The sequence below is a fragment of the Necator americanus genome, chromosome II, assembly GCF_031761385.1.
Source record: "Necator americanus strain Aroian chromosome II, whole genome shotgun sequence".
NCBI classification, from domain to species: Eukaryota; Metazoa; Nematoda; class Chromadorea; order Rhabditida; family Ancylostomatidae; genus Necator; species Necator americanus.
The window spans coordinates 8,495,776-8,514,427 of NC_087372.1; the positions used below are offsets into that span (position 1 = coordinate 8,495,776).

Genomic DNA, 18,652 nt, shown 5'->3' on the forward strand with positions numbered 1-18,652 from the left:
TTTTTGCTGACACAATACCATCTGATCGGTAGTAATGAAGATGAAACAAGAGGTGAACGATGCGGATTTTATTTGGAAAATTTGGAATCTTGAAGTTATAATTCTACTTGCTGAACACGAGTCTATTACTAAATTTGAGCTGTTATGGTTGGTTGAATTTTAGAAATTCATAAACTATAACTTTGAAGAATTCTACAGCTCCCTAATTTTTCTAAAACAAACCAACTTAGTATCTTAACAAATGCAGGAGTTTCATGGACAGTTATCAATGAATTATTATCAAGAAGTAGCGAAGTATAAAAGGAAGTTTAACAGGCAGGTGAGCATCACTCCTCTTCAGCATCACTACTCGACATTGTAATCCTACCGGCAGTCATGCACTCTCAAGGAATTGCGTACCAAACGTACGACCACATCGGAGTGAGTTTATCAAGTCTTCAAACAAAGTCTAGATATTTTAGGGACATTTAAATAAAGTGGAAGACATGAAGTTGCTTCCCTTACTAGAAGTGAAATAGCGATGAATTTCAGGTTATACTCGAGAGGACTATACCAACTGGCACACCGGTTTGTAGTTTTATCTAGCCTATCAACTACTTAGTAAAAGAAAAATTACTGTTCTCTGCGTGAATTTATTAACTAAAATTCTATGTATTTTGGTTGTTACGGTCTAGAAACCGCTTTTGCGCGACATCGAACAAGATTTGGAGCTAGTAGCTAGTACCGTGGCATAGCGCTCTACTAACACCAAAAAAGCAGAATGGTGTGATGCAAGTACGTATAACTGCAGTGCGCGTGTTGAGGTCCAAGGGTATAAAACACAAGTCTTACGAAAGCTCCCTTAGATGACTTGCTTGCAGGCTTACATCTTCGTTCTAGCAAGTTATCAGTAGTTTGGGAGTCTTAAAGGCAGCATACCACGAATCTGGGGTGGTACTTATTTCAGGTGGAGTATCCGTATAACGGTGTCGTAGCATATGGAGACCGGAGTGGTTCCGCTCATCTCTCCCTGCATCACTGCAAGCAGCCGGCCCCTGAATGCTGTTTGGAACGATGCCTTCTGTTGATGCAGCGATGCAGCGCGCCACCCTTGCACGCGAAGCGTCGCTTACTGCCTAATGGGGGAGTCCGAATTGATTTTCGACAAATTGCAGGGCGGAGGCGGCGCAAGGGGTGGAGCGTTGCAATAGATGGTGTCGTGCAAAACAGGATTCTCGAGGGGAATGTTTGCAGTGATGCAGAGAGAAATGGACGGAATCACCCCCGTCTCCATAATCTACGATCCCGTATACGGATACTCCACCTGAAATCCGCACCACCTCAATTTCGTGGTATGCTCCCTTTAAGGGAGATGTTAGATACGAACGTTACAAATATGCATCAAGCTCCTCCTCCAGAGCATCCAATGGTTCGTATGATTCTCTTGACATCGCTTCCTGTACCTTCTGTCATCCTTTGTTGTCGCATGTACATGATCATGCGCACCAATGCCAATGGATAGAGGGGATGTTTGATGTATACTTGTTACGTTCCTGCTTGATATCACCGTTAAGGGTCCCAAACAACTAAGAAATAAACATAAAACAAACATGTGACCCTCCAAGAAAGTCAATATCTGAGAGCGGAAAGTTTCTATCTTATAATTCTGCTTCTTAATTCTGTCGTGACTGCATGAATAAACATAACATAAACATATGGCGCTTCTATGCCCGATACACTTATAGTTGGCGCTGAAAATGTTCAGTCGAGTGAGCGCTGCATCTGTCGCGACATACCAACTTTCTCTGCTTGGTACGCAATTCCTCATCAATTTGTTGCATACCACAGAAGGCACATCGCGCCCACAATTCTCTTGAACACATTCGGTACCATCATCTGTAAGGGGAATATCCATAATCCACAGACAATGTCATTAAAAGGAAAGAATGAGTACCTCATTGTAATTTTTTTCAGGAAACGTCAACGACATTAGAGGTAAGCAGATCCTTGAATAACCTGATGCGCTCCTGTGAGCAGTTTTTTTTTGTCAAAAAAAAAGCAATCAATGTCTTCGAATTTGCATCAATTATACAACAGACAAAAAAGTGCTGACCTATGTTAATGACAGAAGAAATTTCAGGGTGATTGTTATCATACAAAAGCCTTCAATGCTGTGCCTACAACATGTGGATGCCCATCCAGAGTGGTTATCGAACAATACTGTTGCTGCAAAGGTGTGTGAACATCTCTGAAACTTATTGTTTAGATAGGTAGGCAGCCAATCCCAAGAAGAATATTTAGATAAGTAGGTTTTGATAGATAGTCAATCAGAAGAAGAATCTGATTTTGATTCTGATGACAAGGCGAACTACCACAAGAAATCCTTTAGTCGTTATTGGTAAAAATAAACGCATAAGATCCGAAACAGACCTAACTTTAAAGTTTCAGAATTTTCCCGAGCATCTCTTATTGTGTTCCTATTAGTCTGAAATTACTTCTTGAGAAAAGAAAGCTTACAACTATTGCGTTAAAGGAATGTTGCTCATCAAAACTTAATAGCGCTCAACTTTGAGGCTTGTCATCTTCAAGTTGTGCTACTTTTTAGAAGTTAACGAGGTTGGGCTTTGCTATGTAAGCTGAGAGCGTGAATGAATCCTCTTGAACGTACCTGCGACAGCAACGACGCTTTGCAGGAAAGTATCGTTTCAGGAGCACATCGGATTGTGCGTCGAGTTCTTTTCGCATTCGCATCTACTCCGACAATAAGCGTCTGTTGGCTTGGTATTTTACGTATTGATGCATTGAGTTTGTAGTAAGGATTGTTCACGGATTTCCATAAGTGACGATCCAGGAATTGTATTCCTCGCTCTTGTAGTCGCACAAAGACAATTTTCTCGAAATTCGCATTCAATTCCGACGTTCTCGCAGCCTGCTCAAGTTTTTTTTTCTCTGCTCAAGTTGTAGAAGAGAAGTCGACGAGTTCAATCTCAACCGAATCGATAGATCTCAAAGAAGAAGAACGCAGAAAGAAATTCTGCAACCGAATTTCGATGGACAGTGAAGATCAAGAGAAGCCTTCAAAAAGAAAAAAACGCCGCACCTTCCCTAAGGGCCGGAATACTTGACCGTCGGGTAACTAAAGTGTGTCCGTTGCTCGCGTTGAAAAACTTCAAGTAGGCGCCGTTCAAGCATTACACGACCTCCAAACTTTGATGTGTACGTGAAGATGTCCAACAAGATATTACGTAAAGTTATAAGTTAGTCACCATAACAACGAACAGAGATCCAATTAAATAAATCATCCAACGAGTAATCACCTTAGTAAGTAACCACGAAACCTGGGATGTTGTAACTTCTCCACGAAGAGATAGGATAAATGATCTAGTTCACGAATATGAGCATGATCACGCTCAATTCGTGTTAGTAATCCAGAAAAGGTGTGTGGAACAGTCTTGTGTGATCCCGTCCGACCAACGATGCAGCTCACTACGGGTGGTAGGAGAACGGCAATCGCCAACGCGTGTATAGGGCGGAAGCATCTACTGCTTATTTTGGTTGTAATATAATAATTAAATTGTGGGCGTTGAACGATGAATTGCCAAAGTTCTATCGCGTAATGAGTTCCGTCGGTGAGGAGACGGGATCACACAACATTGTTTCACATGTTTTTTTCTGGATTATGCGGAGAACCGAGCGTATTCACGCTGAAGCTCGTGTACTACATCCTCATTACTATCTAATAGTGGTGAGAACGAAACATCGTCAAATTCCTGAAATGCTGCCCTCAAAGGCAAGCCGTTCAACTTCCCTCAACCGTAGAAAGAACAAGCGCCGTTAGCATCGCGCTTGTTCTTTCGATGGTTGAGGGAAGTTTCCGTAATGTTTCCGTAATCTAGCACCCCAATTCACCGGTTTTCGTGGGTATTCAGTCCTACAATTTCGTGATACGCTGCTCTCAAGTAAACTTTTCACTTCGTTCCTGTTAGGACCACGAATAAAGTTAGTACCGTAAAAACCTTTTATTTTGTTGCCTCGGGAAGCTGAGATGCGCATTCCATACGCAGCACAGTTACAGAGAGATGAAATTGCGTGTAAGATAGATAGGATACAGTCAGTTACACTAGTCGAGTAAAATACAAAAGCAGGACAACCAGAGGCCATTTCTTATGGTTCAGAGAGGAGCAACGAGCTAGCGTAATATTCGTGGCGAAGTGATTTCCACTGATCATCTCATACTTCCAGATGAAACCAATACTGTGGAAGTCCCTTTGAAGCCACACAATGAACGTGAGTACAAACCGGAACGTCTCAAGACTGTACTAACAGTGTTGTGCTTCGCAATTGTGATGTGCATCAATCATTTCGTACTTGCAGTGATATCGGACATCATCAGCCGGTGCTTTGAACAACTAAATCTCAACCGTAAGGGAAATGAGGCGGAAAAGATTTCTTTTTTCAGACTTCCGCTTCCGGATCTTGCACATTCTTTAATAAAACAGTATGACACCCCAAGACATATGGCGGACGTGTTTGCTTCAGTAGCCTCTTCTGTGTTAGTGCTAGTATGCGTTGTCTTTCATAAGTACAGGTTGGATCCATCTAACAGTATTATGGACGGATCGAAACGACATGACGTTCGGTGCAATTGCGCAGTCGGCTGCGGTCGAAGCGACGTGGTCAAGCCAGCAGTTGGGATTGAGCGACCGTGGCGAACTGCAATGATGAACGGTGTTAGCGAGGGTCCCTCATCAATCCTAACCGCTATGCTCCTCCGCACCGCTTCCAGCGCAGCCGCTTACGCAACCACGCCGTGCTTAATGTCGTTCTGAACCGACTATACTCATTCAAAATCAATTCATCAATCATTCCAAAGCGTGACTTGTTTAGGTGGATTGTCACTCGTCGGCTTTTCTATATTGGAACTGTCCTTTACATTATGCGTGCAATAAGTATCTGTCTTACCCATATTCCTTCAGGATTTCAAGATTTTGAGAATGAGTGAGATTTGCTCATTTGTTTCCTACGGTCAGCTATCCCAAAAAAAACCTTCTCAAAATTATGCAGACAGCGCGACTGTGTTCAGCCAAATGACTGCAACGAGCCTATTGCAATTAACATACCTTTGTTAACAACATACTACCTCTTTTCTCGGCCCTGACTGTCACAAAGTGACATTGCCTTCAACTGGTTGAACACAATCGGTCTTGCCTGTTCATAAAATTGGAAAATAGACTGTAACATCCAATATTACAGTATTTGCGTACCTCCTAATCCAGATCCGAATCCTTCAGTAAGCAGTGTGCTAGACAAGTTCCTGAACATTATGGGAACTGTAAGTTCACCTTCATGCAGTACTACTATAAACGATATAAAACCAATGAAATATGTAGCCACATTCATTAAAAGCACGAAAATCACGGCACATCCATACCGCGAATCTGACGCGGTATGGATTTCCCATGGAAGACTTCTACACAGGGTCATAGATTCTGGAAGACCACGTGGTTCCGCTTTCCGATTAATAATGTCTCCTTGCCAGCCTATTCAAGCTAAACTAATACTAACTGACTGACTTCTGAAGGGGAGGGAACGTGAATATAGAGAAGCGTTCCAACGTACCTCGTGGGAACTAAAGCGATGCCCATGCCATTTCTTACGACGATCACGGAGAGATGAGCGAAACCAAGTGTTTTTCCGCAATCTACGACTCCTTGTGGAAGCTTTCTCTGAAAAATCCATAATACTTCAGATTCATGGTATGCTCCCTTTAATTGCGTTCAGTCTAAAGAGGTCGCCTACGCACAACTACGATATCGCCACATTCGTTTGTGCGTTGATTTCAACCAATATCAACGCACAAACGAAATTTAAAAAAAAATAAAATAAGAAAAGAAGGGCATAAATAAAAACATAAGTATAAAGCTGTGGACTGACCTAGTGGGAACGCGAAAAGACAATATTTTCTTGATTTCAGATGGGCCTTCAAGTACAAACATTAAACAACAAGCTACATTGTGGAGACATGTTATTTTCCGGTCATACGACTGTTATTTCCACCAGTTGCTTCTTCCTAAACTACTACACACCACACTCATTGTGGCCGTTGAAGTGAGTTCATTCAAATAAGCTCAAACGTAAATTCATAATTGGAACTTCTGCAAATCAACAGACAATTCGAGAATAAAAAAGTAGAAGATGCAGAACAATTCAATAGTAAACCAACGATTGAGATAGAAAAGACATTTAAATTCCAGAATCTGTGGTTGATGTGAAAAACTACAAAAGTGTGGGAACAGTCGGTATTCATGAATAAGAGAGAAAAAAAATAGTCTAATAAAAACAAAGACATGAAACAGCGAGAGAGAAAAGAAAAGAACAGTGTAAAGTAGCAACAACTGAGAAACGAAAGAAAAAAGAGGTAACAACTGAGAAACGAAAGAAAAAAGAGGTAACAACTGAGAAACGAAAGAAAGAAGAGGTTTCGTAGACCCGAAACAAAAAATCCTTTAAATTATTTGATAGTAAATAAAAAAGCAAATACTGAAGCCAATACCTGCATTTTACGCGGCAGTATCCCCAATAATTTCCAAAATATTCGAGTCGTTCAAACATCGCATTTTCCGAGAGGGTCGGATGAATGACAAGGTTGAACAGCGCCCTAGTCGAATAGTCGAATGAACGAATTTGAATTAGATAAATCGCTGTAAAAACTGTAATAACCGTGGCGACTTAATGCAAATACATTAACGAACTACGAGAGAGGTCCCATCACTAGTACATGAGTATAGAGTGAGTATATTTGAGTGAGCTCTCCACTATAAGATCCTATCGTTTGCCATCCGTTCTCTCTAAAGTCAACGTGAGTCAGGAAAATCTAAGGAAAAAGTCTAAGCGAAAGCGAATAAAAAAATGTATAAACCGACCGTAAATTAGATGTAAAACTTAACTTAACTTAAAAGATAAAACCCAAAATTTGATATAAAACTTATATCCCAGTACAGTTGTAAAACTTCAGTGGAATCATCCATTAATAGAAAAATTTGTTCCTTAAGATTGGCAGCAATTACATCTTGCATAATCGCAATGGTTTGTGTGGTTGTTTCACGTATTCACTATTCCGTGGATGTGGTTATGGGTTACTGGATCAGTAGTATCATATTTAGGTAAGTTTTTGTTCTAACCCAAGTTTCAGAAACATCTATCGGTTTCAAATTTGCATAAATGCCAATTGTTCAATTATGGATAATTTTTCAGTGTTTACCATGGATTTTGTGAGGTCCCACATGTTCTACGCCCACGCAATCGACCATTTCGACGGCTCTTTATCTTCTGGACAATGTTCGAATTGGAACGTCACGTACCGGAAGGACGAATTCCTAACAAACTCGAATGGCCATTACCTTGGCCAAAGGTAGGATGAGTGATGGCCTATGGGGTAATTTTTAAGACAGCAAAGACAGCACTAAGAGTCTAGGGCCGTTCCTCATACTTAAAGGCACCACCCCACGAATATGAGGAGGTCCGGATTTCAAGTGGAGTACTCTTATACGGGAGATTCTGGAGAGTGGGGTGATTCCGTCCATTTCTTCTTAATTGCCGTAAAAAACGGTCCGGAAGATGTGGCGCGTGGACAAGGCTAGCGCGCTCCAGTCGAACTCGTCGTGGAAAATAGCGCGATGGAACGCTCGAAGTCGTGTCTTCCAGGCCGTTTTTTTTTTTTTGGGGCAATTAGGAAGAAATAGACGGAATCACCCTCCCTCCATAATCTACGACTAATCTATAGCTATAACCCACCTGTAACTCGCACCACCCCAGATTCGCGGGTGATGCCTCTAATCATCTAATTTTCTACAGTTCTACAGTTCTACAGCTACGATTGTTTTAGGTGCATTCATTCCATTCTCTGCCTTGTCTCCACATCTTTCTTCTGAGTAATTCTGAATACGATTCATTCCAGGCAATCTCGGACAGATTCGAGGAATGGAATGAGCAATCGGAGAGATCTTTAACAGGACGAATCGCATTATGGTTGTCTGAGCATCGTGTCAAACTGCATTTCTAGGACTATTTTCATGATATGTTTCTTTCATAATACCCTATTGTTTGTTTCACAAGTTTAAATTCAATTTTATCTATACTGCTTATAATATCCATGCAAAATATGTAAGAAATCATAGAGTACACGATTTAGAACTCGTCTCAAGGCAACAATCTGAAAAATATATAGTCGGGTCAAAACGACATGAAGCACGGGCAGTTGCGTAAGCGCCTGTGCTCGAAGCGGTGCGGTGGAGACAACGGTTGGAATCGACCTGGGACCATGGCGAGCTGCAGAGTTAGGTGGCGGTAGCGAGGATCCTTACACGATCCCAGCCGCTACGCACCACAGGGCCGCATCGAACGCAGCCGCTTACGCAACGGAACCGGGCGTTAGACCGTTTTAACCCTACTATATCAATCGGCCACAACAACTAATGTCCAATCAATCACAACGTTGTTAGGACACGATACAACTGTGTAGCTGGTTCCAATTAAACAAACGGAATGAAAGGAGTCCCCAAAAGACAAAAACATCCGATAGCGTAGTGCCTTTGCACAATATTTGTGTATTCCAACGAGCAGAAAGTTGATTTATAGAGGTGTAGATCGAAAACCTCTTGCTGACTGTCCCATCTCCCCATCAACGTAACTATGAATGAAATGCACCGTATCCCAGTGAATCTTTTGTGTTCCCCAAACTTCTCGCATAAACTAGTGAAGCTGAGTGCACTTTGTGTTATTGCTTATGTTGTTGATCAGTCTTGGAGTTATTTTCGCTTGCTACTGTTTGTTTCAACGGTCAACAGAGTTTACAGGGAGTAAACACCCCGTTTATGTAGTATGGCACTATAAAGTCAGAAAATTTTTATCACATCTGTAGAGTTATAAAACTCAAACTAGAAACGTACTTTGAGCTATAAAAAAACATTCTTTCTTCTAAAAGCATTTGTGAAAGTAGCGGGTAATTGTGTGGAAATATCCAATTACTGAGAAGCCGGCATGGCTCTGAGATTGAATCGACCGTCGATTAATAAGATCAGCGTATTGACTTATTTAGGCGCAATTGGCAATGTATAAGTGTACAACAAGAGGGCACATTGGTAACAACAGTGATACCGTCCCTGAGCGAGCAAAAAAAACACGAAACGAAAAGTTAGTACGAGTGCATGTGAGAAGAAAACCAATACAAATTGATATCAAGCGACATAATTATGACTAAAATGACAAAAAAAATGAAAGGACATACATCACTGTGCAATTGATCCGGTATAAAAAAGGTGTAGTTTAGTTTTAAAAAATGAGGTGACTAATATGGCAACTAATATCATTCCTTGGACTACCGAGCTATACTGACTGCTTTACTGCCAGGAACAAAAAAGAAAAAGTTCGTTCAATTTCCTTTTTTTTTTGGAGGGGGAAGGGAATTCTACACTGTACTGCAGTGAGTGTACACAAAGTACTCGCTAAAAGCTATCATTAGTCAATCAAGAGCTTCAGTGGCAACAAAACCTTGCACGTTACATCGCTCGGAAGTCGAAGGATATAATAAAAGCATGAAACAATTGACTGAAGCATGAAGAACACTATCTGAATGAGAGAAAGGAGAGAACTGACATTGGTATCGATCAGGAGATCGGGGATGAAATAAAAATATGCTTTAAGCACAATGAGCAAATCGCCAGCGACTTGGTGATCCGAATTTCAAGGATTTTTTGCTCTAGAACTAGTTACAATGGGAACTTTAGTCTGCATCCTTAGATTTTAACAGACAGAGAGAAATGACAAAAATTAGTAACATAAATGAGGTATGGGAAGATAGAGAAGCAAGAGAGGGTGCACAAGCAACTCATATCAGAAATTAAGGTGAATGATACGATAGGATGCTCCTTTAAGGCAATCCGTCCAGACTAAAATGTTTCTTGAAACGAGAGTCACCTGCGGATCTCAAACATTCTTCAGCAAAACACTGAGTTCCAGTTCGAAGTCTCCAAACCCTCAAGAAAGTTGTTTCTTCTTTCTACTCTGAAAGAATTGATTGTAACATTGAAGTAAAAAAAAATAAATACAGAATGTTCAAACGAGGTAATTCCCCTTAAGGAACGGAGAACAATGTTTTTTTTTTTCGTTTAAAAAGAGAGCACATAACTGACACAACAAGATAGAACAACCAGATGTTGTGCGTAAACATGTGGAATTTACACTAACAAATCTCAAAATCTCTTACTACACTTATATTTTCATCTTCTCTCATTTAACCTCTTATTTCATTCCAAAGAACAACGATCACATTTCTGACCCCCTCTCACCGTAAACTACGGATCTAATGCTAAGCTGTCGAATTCTTCTCTCACTGCCACCTGACGCAACAATAGTCTCCCACGCTACAATCTTAGAAAACGAAGATATAATTCATCGGATGATGGATTAAACAGAGTTCCTGAAAACATTGCATAATGATATATGCAGTGTTTTCAGCAGGAGAGAGAAAGAGTCGAAAGTCATGTCGGAAAGTAACAAGAAATAAAGTTTTTCTAAATTTCTGCATCACTCCTGCATGCTGGCCTTTGCAAGGAACAAAGTTCAAAGAAAAGTAAAGCTAAAAATGGCTTGGGGAAGACGAAAAAAGACATTTGATAAAATACTGCAACAGATCCAATAAAACTTACACCAATAAGTGCATCTGTGTTGGCAGGAAGTCGTAATGCAGCTTCTGGTAGTGTGTTTTTATGAGCGTATAGCGCGAAACGAGATCGAAGATCGTAGACAGATGTTGGAGCATCAGGAGTCGGTGCCATTTCAACGCGAGTTCCCTGTGTAGGATACGGCCGAAGACGGGCCCTAGAAATCATTTAGCGATGATTTCATTGCATAGTATTTTAAGGAAGGAAAAGGAACAAAACATTAAAAATAAAAAAAGCACCACAGCGTTCAAACAACGGGAAACTTAATAAAAACGAAGCTAAACATCCCCAAATTTTCAAAATAACCAAACCGAATCCAAAAGGTGTACTGAGAACTATATTTTAAGAAAATATTCATTAATAGAAGAGAAAACGAGGAGAAAATAAACATAAAAGATGAGGAAACGTTCACATACAAATATGAGGGTATGGACTGCAAAATAGCAGTCCAACACCGAATAGAATTTTATAGTTTTCCTTCATAAAGGTAAACCAGAGAAACAGACTAACCCAGCTGCAAGTCTCCTTAACGACGATGAACTCTTACTAGGCAGTGCTACTCCTTTCACAGTTCCTTTCCCAGCCGCTACTATTACTCGAGAAATCTGAAATTATTTCTATACGATATCCATCAAAAAATGGAAATTTAACACTTCCAATAATTTCCCAACAATGGTCACATGTGTATTTTCTATTGAAGCATTTCTCTAAAGCACATCTCCAACTACCATCCACACTGCATTGCCTCATTTAAAAATTTCGATAATTTTCGTCCAGTATTCGATGCTCTAGTTTTTGTGTAACACCGAAAAAACAACCAAACTTTACTTAATTGACAACTCATTACAAAAAGAAAAAAAAAACAATATATGCACTATTACAGTACTAAATTTCTATCATATTACCATCTACGCGTCAACAAGAACTGCTTTTTCTGCAGAATAAAAAATAACATTCAGGAATGGCTAGTACGCTCAAAAATAATACTGGACCTGACTTTGAATCAAAAGGCAAGATTCGCTTGCAGCCTAATTCTTTACAAGCAACACAGGTTAAAAGAAGGCAGTTGATGAACAAAAACAACAACAGCATAAAACAGAAACACAACCTTATGTACATTAAAAATAGTACAAAGGGTGTGCCAGGCGCATGATACATGAAACGTTTCAAGGAAGTGAGCTATGACCTCCTACGGTTACATGAAAAATGCATGTCACAACCTATAGAAACTAGAAGAAAAGCGACGGGAAGAAATGAAACAAAGCGGGAAATGTCTATCCAAAATACAACTAATAATGAAGAGATAGACGAAAGAAAAAGAAAAGGAAATAACAGTTACAACACGGTGACCACTCTATACTGCATCAACTACAAAAATGCTGTTGATCACACTAAAACGTACTCGACTGAAAATAGAAAGAATATAAACTTTGTGCAAATTTTAGCTAGATAAGGACGAAAAGGGAAAAAAGTGGAAACAGAAAAGATTCGTCACAAATCTCTTACAAGGAAAAACAAAACATTTTGCAATTGGTTCCGTTCTTTACAGGGTCTTCTGGCTTTCACCGATATTATTTCGGAAATTTGTACAGCAAAAAACTACGCAGAGCGCAGAAGTGATAAAATTCTGCACGATTCTGTGCTTGTCACGTACCATTTTATAGTTTCTGTCATATCAAAGCTGCGAGCAATTCTTTTGATGTTGTATATTATTTGTTGTCACATCTGAATCTCCATGAAGATATTTTCAGCAATTTTATGACATTTCAGGAATCTAATACTTGGCTGGAAGTTTTGACTTTAAGCCCTTTATTTTCCAACGCCCATTGCAGAAATACGCTACTCAATTAATTTTGTTGCTTGTTTGCTGCAGCACGTACTACTTCGAAAAGATCGCGACTTGAATCTTGAAATAAAATTTGCAAACACATGTGGACCCATACGCACAATAAAGTGGATCGAAGAAAAGCAAAAAGGACAAGAGCTTGTGAGACCAAACAAGGATTTAAAAACGACGTATGATCGGTGTGAAGGTTGGTGTGGTGGCGAACTGGAACAATCCTGCTAGTGTATGAATACGACGATCGTTCACATGCAGTCGCTGAAACACACCAACACCAGATTCAACGCCACAACGATAATAACGCAAGCGAGTAACTAGAACTTGAACAATCAGGCATATTAGTACAAACCGAATAGTTTAATGTCTCCTTTTACGGGGTATCTTCAATAAAAGCGCAGCGTTACACGTGCAAATTTTCGTTTCTGCATCGTGGTGAAAATGCTATCATTGCGGAGTTTTTGTGCGTTTCTTCACAAGAAGGATTCGTCCGCGTTGCGCGAGTAAAACCCTTCACATGCTCTAAATCCACCGATTGCCCCAAAGCTTTCTCTTTACGAAATGACCTGTCATGTCAAAGATGTGTGCTTATGTTTCTATGCGTCTTCACCAGCCTACACTTATGATTTACAAGAGCTGCTTCATACGATACGCTAGGAACTAAACTGAATAGCCTCGTTAAGTTGGTTGGTCTTCAAGAACAAAAAAATTGGCCCTCTTGATGGCAATGATACTTAAATTATTTTTGGGAAGATCTTTCCTCTCTCCGAGAACAGTTCGTCGCGATTTTTATTGAAATACTCATTGAACTGCAATTTTTTGCCACATTTACAGAGAATAGCCTTCGAAACGACCTTAACTTGGAAGCAACTAGGAAGCGAACATTTCCGTGCATATTGCTTTTGGGTAAGATAGCAGCGGCCGCTAGCATGCAATGGAAGACATGCAATATTAATTACTATAAAACACATTACGGAGTTTAAGAATAAGCCATTAGTGTCAAAAACAAATGGGAAGTTTTGGAAGAGAAACTAGTACAGCAATACAGTTACAATGATATTTCACAAAGGAAAAGTTAGCCTTTCGATCAATATGTCATTAGGGAATAAAAGGGCTTACTATGCATTTGCATTGATGCTCTACCACCGAGTGCTAGTAACTTTCTCAAGCTCAAGATAGTTTGTTGGTCAACGCGAAATTTTGTTGCAGCGTGATGTTCACAGCCTCGGGAAAATACAACTTCTCCTCTTACAAGCAAGATGAACATTAAACTGAGTAGAAACTTTAGAGGAAAAAAATCCTACTCGGACCACATAGCTCTCACAAAATATGCATCAACAACACGTTTTCAAACACGAAGTAACCAAGAAAAGTGTATTTGAAAAGCAATAACCAGAAAAAAGATCTCGTTGTCAAGCATCACTTTTTAAAAAGCACTGAAAAACAAAAGTAATCAAATATTGGGGAAGAAACTGAGCTGCAAAGCGGAAATAACGAATAGAAATTTTTAATACGCGCAGATGGTGAAAAATTCAGCTGCAAAGCAAGTTTCAAAAAAAGCATAGTTCCTTTTGCAACACTTAGGAAAAGAGCGTGTTCTAGGCTCATAGACAGCCGCGATCCCAAAGCTATTATTAAATGAAAGTGGGAACTCAAAGATCTTGAATGAAAGTCTCACCGGTGGTGGAGGAATGGCTGCCGTCAGATTCCGTGCAGCTATACGCGCCCTCGACGATGGAGATGATAACGAGGGGCTTGGCGCCGCTAATGGCTTGATTGGTGTGGTTGGCGAAGAGAAGCGTGGCGAAGCGACAGATGAGGTGGCGGCAGAAGATCGCGACGTTGTAGAGAAAGCAGGAGACTGAGAAAAAGGAAAGAACGATCATTTGATAGCGTAGAAAATCGTGTGTAACTTACATAAGAACACGGGCTTGCACCACTGGCCCGACCATTCAAATAGATAGAAGTTGTCTCAGGAAAAAGATGGTTGCTATCACTTATTGACGGCAAATGGGAGGAGTGAACTGATGGGGACATATGAGGAGCATGTTGACTGCGTACTTTCATAGCTAACAAGCGATCACCTTGCGAACGCCCGTAGGAATCCAATGCTGTCTGAAAACCAGCATTACCTTATCAAGTATAATCGCGAGGACAAAACAAGATATTACGTAGTTCTCAAAAAATAACAAATGAGAAAACGACTTAACAAGATCCATACAGAAAAAGGACTACCTCAGAAGTGATCCCTGGTGATTGTGATGGATTTCCGTTTGCATCTACTGACTTCTTCGACCTTCCACGAAGTGGAAGAATGTTTGGACGCGGACGAGGTAGAATATTTTCTCCGTTAACTACGTTACGAACGGGATGAGAAAGTCGAATTTCGTCAACCTGACCGAGGCATAAAGAAATAAGAACCAAGAGCTAACAAGAAAAATGTTCGTACACAGCAAAAATGACTTATAACTAATTACCTTTGATACGAGTTTCTTAACGGATTTCTTTTCTGAACCGACTTCTTGATGTCTACGTGCTTTTTGTACAACGTTATTTTGTGACATAGACCAGCAAAATTTCTGCATCGCTACCTGAAACGCAAATCAAAAAGCTACGCAATTATGCAATTAAATACAACCAAAATGTCAAATTAATAGTAAAAATAGGTTTTAATCAATCATCAAACACATATTAGAATAAATAGAGTTAGAATTATACGTTTAATGTTTAAAAAACCAACGAGGTATTCTTGCTGAGGTCCAATAACGCTTCCTGGTCTACATATCCGTAGCCAAGCCATACATTCTGCTGCGTTCAAGCCAAATTCTTTCATCATCCAACAAGCAATCAACGTTCCAGTCCTCCCTAGCCCTGTATCAAACTTTCAAATAGCGTTATTCAAGATGACAAGCAGTTAAGTGTGCTATAAATATCTAACCAGCTTTGCAGTGTACTGCAACAGCTCCTTTGGCTTTATCTACAACACTGATAAACTTTTCCACAATCTCTTCAGATGGTGTGCTTCCGTCAATGAAGAATAAATCTACATGTTCGAATCCGGCGTCTGTGAATCTGTAAGGATAAAATCTCGAATATAACAGCTTAACAATGGCATTGCAAGAAGATCAAATGGGTGTATACTATGGAACGCCTACAGTTGCTCCACTAGCCTTTCTCTCTTTAGAATATCATTTCGATTAATTTTACATGAAGAATACATTGAACAACGTACTTTTTCGCATCATACATTCGCATATTCAACCGCACTATTGTCGTTATATTTGTTGCACGAAAGTAGTCGAAATACGTCTCCGGTGAATGGTATGGATATCCTAAATGCGAGGGAAGTTACAATTCCCTAGGGGTTACCAAGAATTTCAGATAACAGAAAGGTAGAAACCTTAATATTAGAAATGAGCCTACCATCTTCAATCCGTGATTCATTATGAGGTCCGCAAAAGCTCAAGATCTTTCCAGGTATGATCCAGTTCATGTCCCCATTCTCAACACGTTCATATAACTCGTATTCTTCCGCATCAAAAGTATTGATATCGAACCATTTGTGATGCAGTCCCTGTATGTAACCACAAATAAAGTATGCTAGCAAAATCACTGAATAAGATATGATTCAATCAAGCTACCTTCTCTACAGCCCTGAGCACATCATGCAAATGCAACAGATATGTTGGTTCACCAAGAGCGGCATCACGAAAACCGATGAACTTCGGAGGTTGTGCAGCTTCTAAGCGAAGGTAGGCAGCATCTGCTGTTACTCCATGATAAATTATCTAAAAAAAGAGCCTTCATGGTACTAATTTAGCAGAGTAACATTTCAAAGACAAGTCGACACAGAAGAGAAAACAGTGCCTTTTTTGGAGTAATTATCACATAGTATAAATGAACGAAAGAAAATAGAACTTTACATGAAGACAATTATTCTACTTGCAGAAATAACAAAAAAAAACATACAAAGGAAGGAAACATTTAAAAAAGATTTCCACTTCATCCTCCCTAATTTTAAAGGGGTCCGCGAGAAAAAAAAAAACTAAGGACTCTTGATAGTAATTCTTCTAGTCGGAGATGAAGTGGTAACCTGAGTTCATTACAAGCTTTTCGTAACATAAGATATTCCGAAGATATTACATCAATTATAAATAATAGATGGAGGAAAACAAGAACAAACCAAGTATGACGCCATGATGTATGCGCCATTTACACGATTCCGCTCATCGCTGTCTGTGTACACCACGATCTTTCTTTTGCGTTGTGTCTACAAAAACTTATGTGAAAACTGCTTTAAAAAAGGAGGTTTTCCTAACACACAGTCACCTCACTCGAGGAGAACAAAAAATAATTTAGCATAAAAACGAGCTATTTTTTAAATGAAAACTAGATCTCAGGTTTCTTTTGTAGACACGCTCATTCAAAATAATTTGGAGGTGTGAGTAAACCAGTTCATCCATATTGCTGACCCCCACATCATGGATGTGTATATGACATCCAGGGTGCAGTAACGAAGAACAGCAGTACAATAAAAAAATAATTGCTCCCTTCGACTGAACAACTGATTGAAGAAGGTGTAAAATCGTTTACGTCTACATCATTGGACTCTCAAGAATAGATCCCCGTTATTTGAAGACAATGAAAATAATAGCCTATTGAGATTTATAACTTGTGAAATTTTTGACTATCCTTTAAAATGTAAACAAGACACTAACCTCAATCAACCCGTTGAGGTATCGAGTAAATCTGTACAATACGGATAGATTGAGTGGACCGAAGTCACCGTAGAAGGGCTCGTAGTGGACCTAAAACAAAAGGTTTCGAGGGTAATATTGCAGAAGCTGGAACGGCTGATGGCAGGAAGACCAACCTTTCAGTCATAGTGAGTTCAGCGAAACATTTCACTCGCACTAATGATCTACTGAGTTAGGCACATCTGATGAAGATCAAAAACCGAGCAAAACAGATCCAGTGATCGATAATGGGCGGAGTGACCCGACAGATCCTCGAAGAGGTAAGCACTCATACGATCACCTCTCTCTGTCGATGTCATCGCTCAGTTTCATTTTCCTTATAACCTTTCTTTTTATATTTGCACCAAAACTCTGTTTTCTTTTTAAATTTCCTTTCCAGCATAATGGTACTGTAGGTGATTTTAAATTTGTTCTAAAAAGCTTACAGTCTTACAATCAAAAAGTGAGTAACAGGGAAAGACGTCCGAACAAAAGTTAAGATTAAATATAACCTGTATTTCTGCACACTTTCATTAGCAGCAAACCCTATGTAGTGGTGTCCTAGTTCCACAAAAATGAAACAAAGATAGATTTTTTTCTTTTGAAACGGTTATATGGTTTGTTTCATTTTGCAATTAAAAAGAAAACGTGCTAAGTTCTACCTGATGAGAAAATACCCAAATTTCGTCCTAGTTTTAAGTCGTTTCTAATGCTATTTTAACAAAACACTGCAAAGTTACATTCAAAAAACTGCTAGAAAAAAGTTGTCAAATTCCAGAAAGATTAAGAAGATGAAAGAGAAGTAATGTCTCGTAGGTTCCTTGGAATTCCAAGAAGTCAAAGTGAGAATTGTCTGGTTTATATATAATATACCGTGAAAGTGACTAACATTTCGGAATCAGCCTTAACACAACATAAATTTAAACGCTGAAATAATAGAACTCCTACACATTGATATGGAATATTCGAGGTGGTACAGTTTAAAAAGAAAAACACAAAGACGATGTAAATAATGTTAGAAAATTGAGGGGGATCAGAAAGAAAAAACCAAACCAATGAACGGTGCTTACTCGGTTGTCCAAATCGATGTATCGCACTTGAGGGTCAGTCTTAAGCGGAGGTGCACTGAACGAGGCGAAGTAGAGCTGTTTTGGTAGTATTTCGACGACATTCCCGTGCAGTGAACCGCTTTGTATGAAACTGCCGGAATTCGCCACCATTTCGTTCGTGTTCTTAGAAATCTGTCACCAATATATGAGACATCTGAAATTTTTAATCTCTTCACTATTTCCTACAATTACAAATATACGAGAATACAATTCCATCCTAAGTGAATACCCATTACAAAAAGGACTAACTGTATAGATAAGCACATG

The 18,652-nt window shown here is 39.6% G+C and overlaps 2 protein-coding genes across 4 annotated transcripts; one reads left to right on the forward strand and one right to left on the reverse strand.

Moving 5' to 3' along the window:
* Nucleotides 1-375: 375 nt before the first annotated feature.
* RB195_017174 (uncharacterized protein) lies at nt 376-8,041 on the forward strand (the record flags this gene model as incomplete). Its single annotated transcript, XM_064184057.1, has 12 exons — nt 376-420; nt 532-567; nt 1,954-1,974; nt 2,120-2,213; nt 4,222-4,375; nt 4,439-4,567; nt 4,867-4,977; nt 5,233-5,311; nt 5,954-6,087; nt 7,032-7,142; nt 7,234-7,390; nt 7,937-8,041. 12 exons carry the CDS (start codon nt 376-378, stop codon nt 8,039-8,041), a joined length of 1,176 nt encoding a protein of 391 aa, XP_064039938.1.
* A 1,973-nt stretch (nt 8,042-10,014) lies between these two features.
* On the reverse strand, nt 10,015-18,496 carry RB195_017175 (uncharacterized protein; the record flags this gene model as incomplete). Of its 3 annotated transcripts, XM_064184059.1 has the most annotated exons (15): nt 10,015-10,041; nt 10,686-10,857; nt 11,211-11,305; nt 14,219-14,401; nt 14,458-14,655; nt 14,776-14,934; nt 15,018-15,131; nt 15,281-15,411; nt 15,479-15,612; nt 15,773-15,872; nt 15,964-16,114; nt 16,182-16,328; nt 16,724-16,810; nt 17,259-17,348; nt 18,347-18,496. In XM_064184059.1, the coding sequence occupies 15 exons, from the start codon at nt 18,494-18,496 to the stop codon at nt 10,015-10,017; spliced, it is 1,938 nt and encodes a 645-aa protein (XP_064039939.1). The 3 variants fall into 3 exon arrangements, with proteins under 3 accessions (XP_064039939.1, XP_064039940.1, XP_013296192.2); XM_013440738.2 differs by lacking the exons at nt 10,015-10,041; nt 10,686-10,857; nt 11,211-11,305 and adding an exon at nt 12,706-12,801; XM_064184058.1 differs by lacking the exons at nt 14,219-14,401; nt 14,458-14,655; nt 14,776-14,934; ... (7 more) ...; nt 17,259-17,348; nt 18,347-18,496 and adding an exon at nt 11,524-11,544.
* Nucleotides 18,497-18,652: the final 156 nt, after the last annotated feature.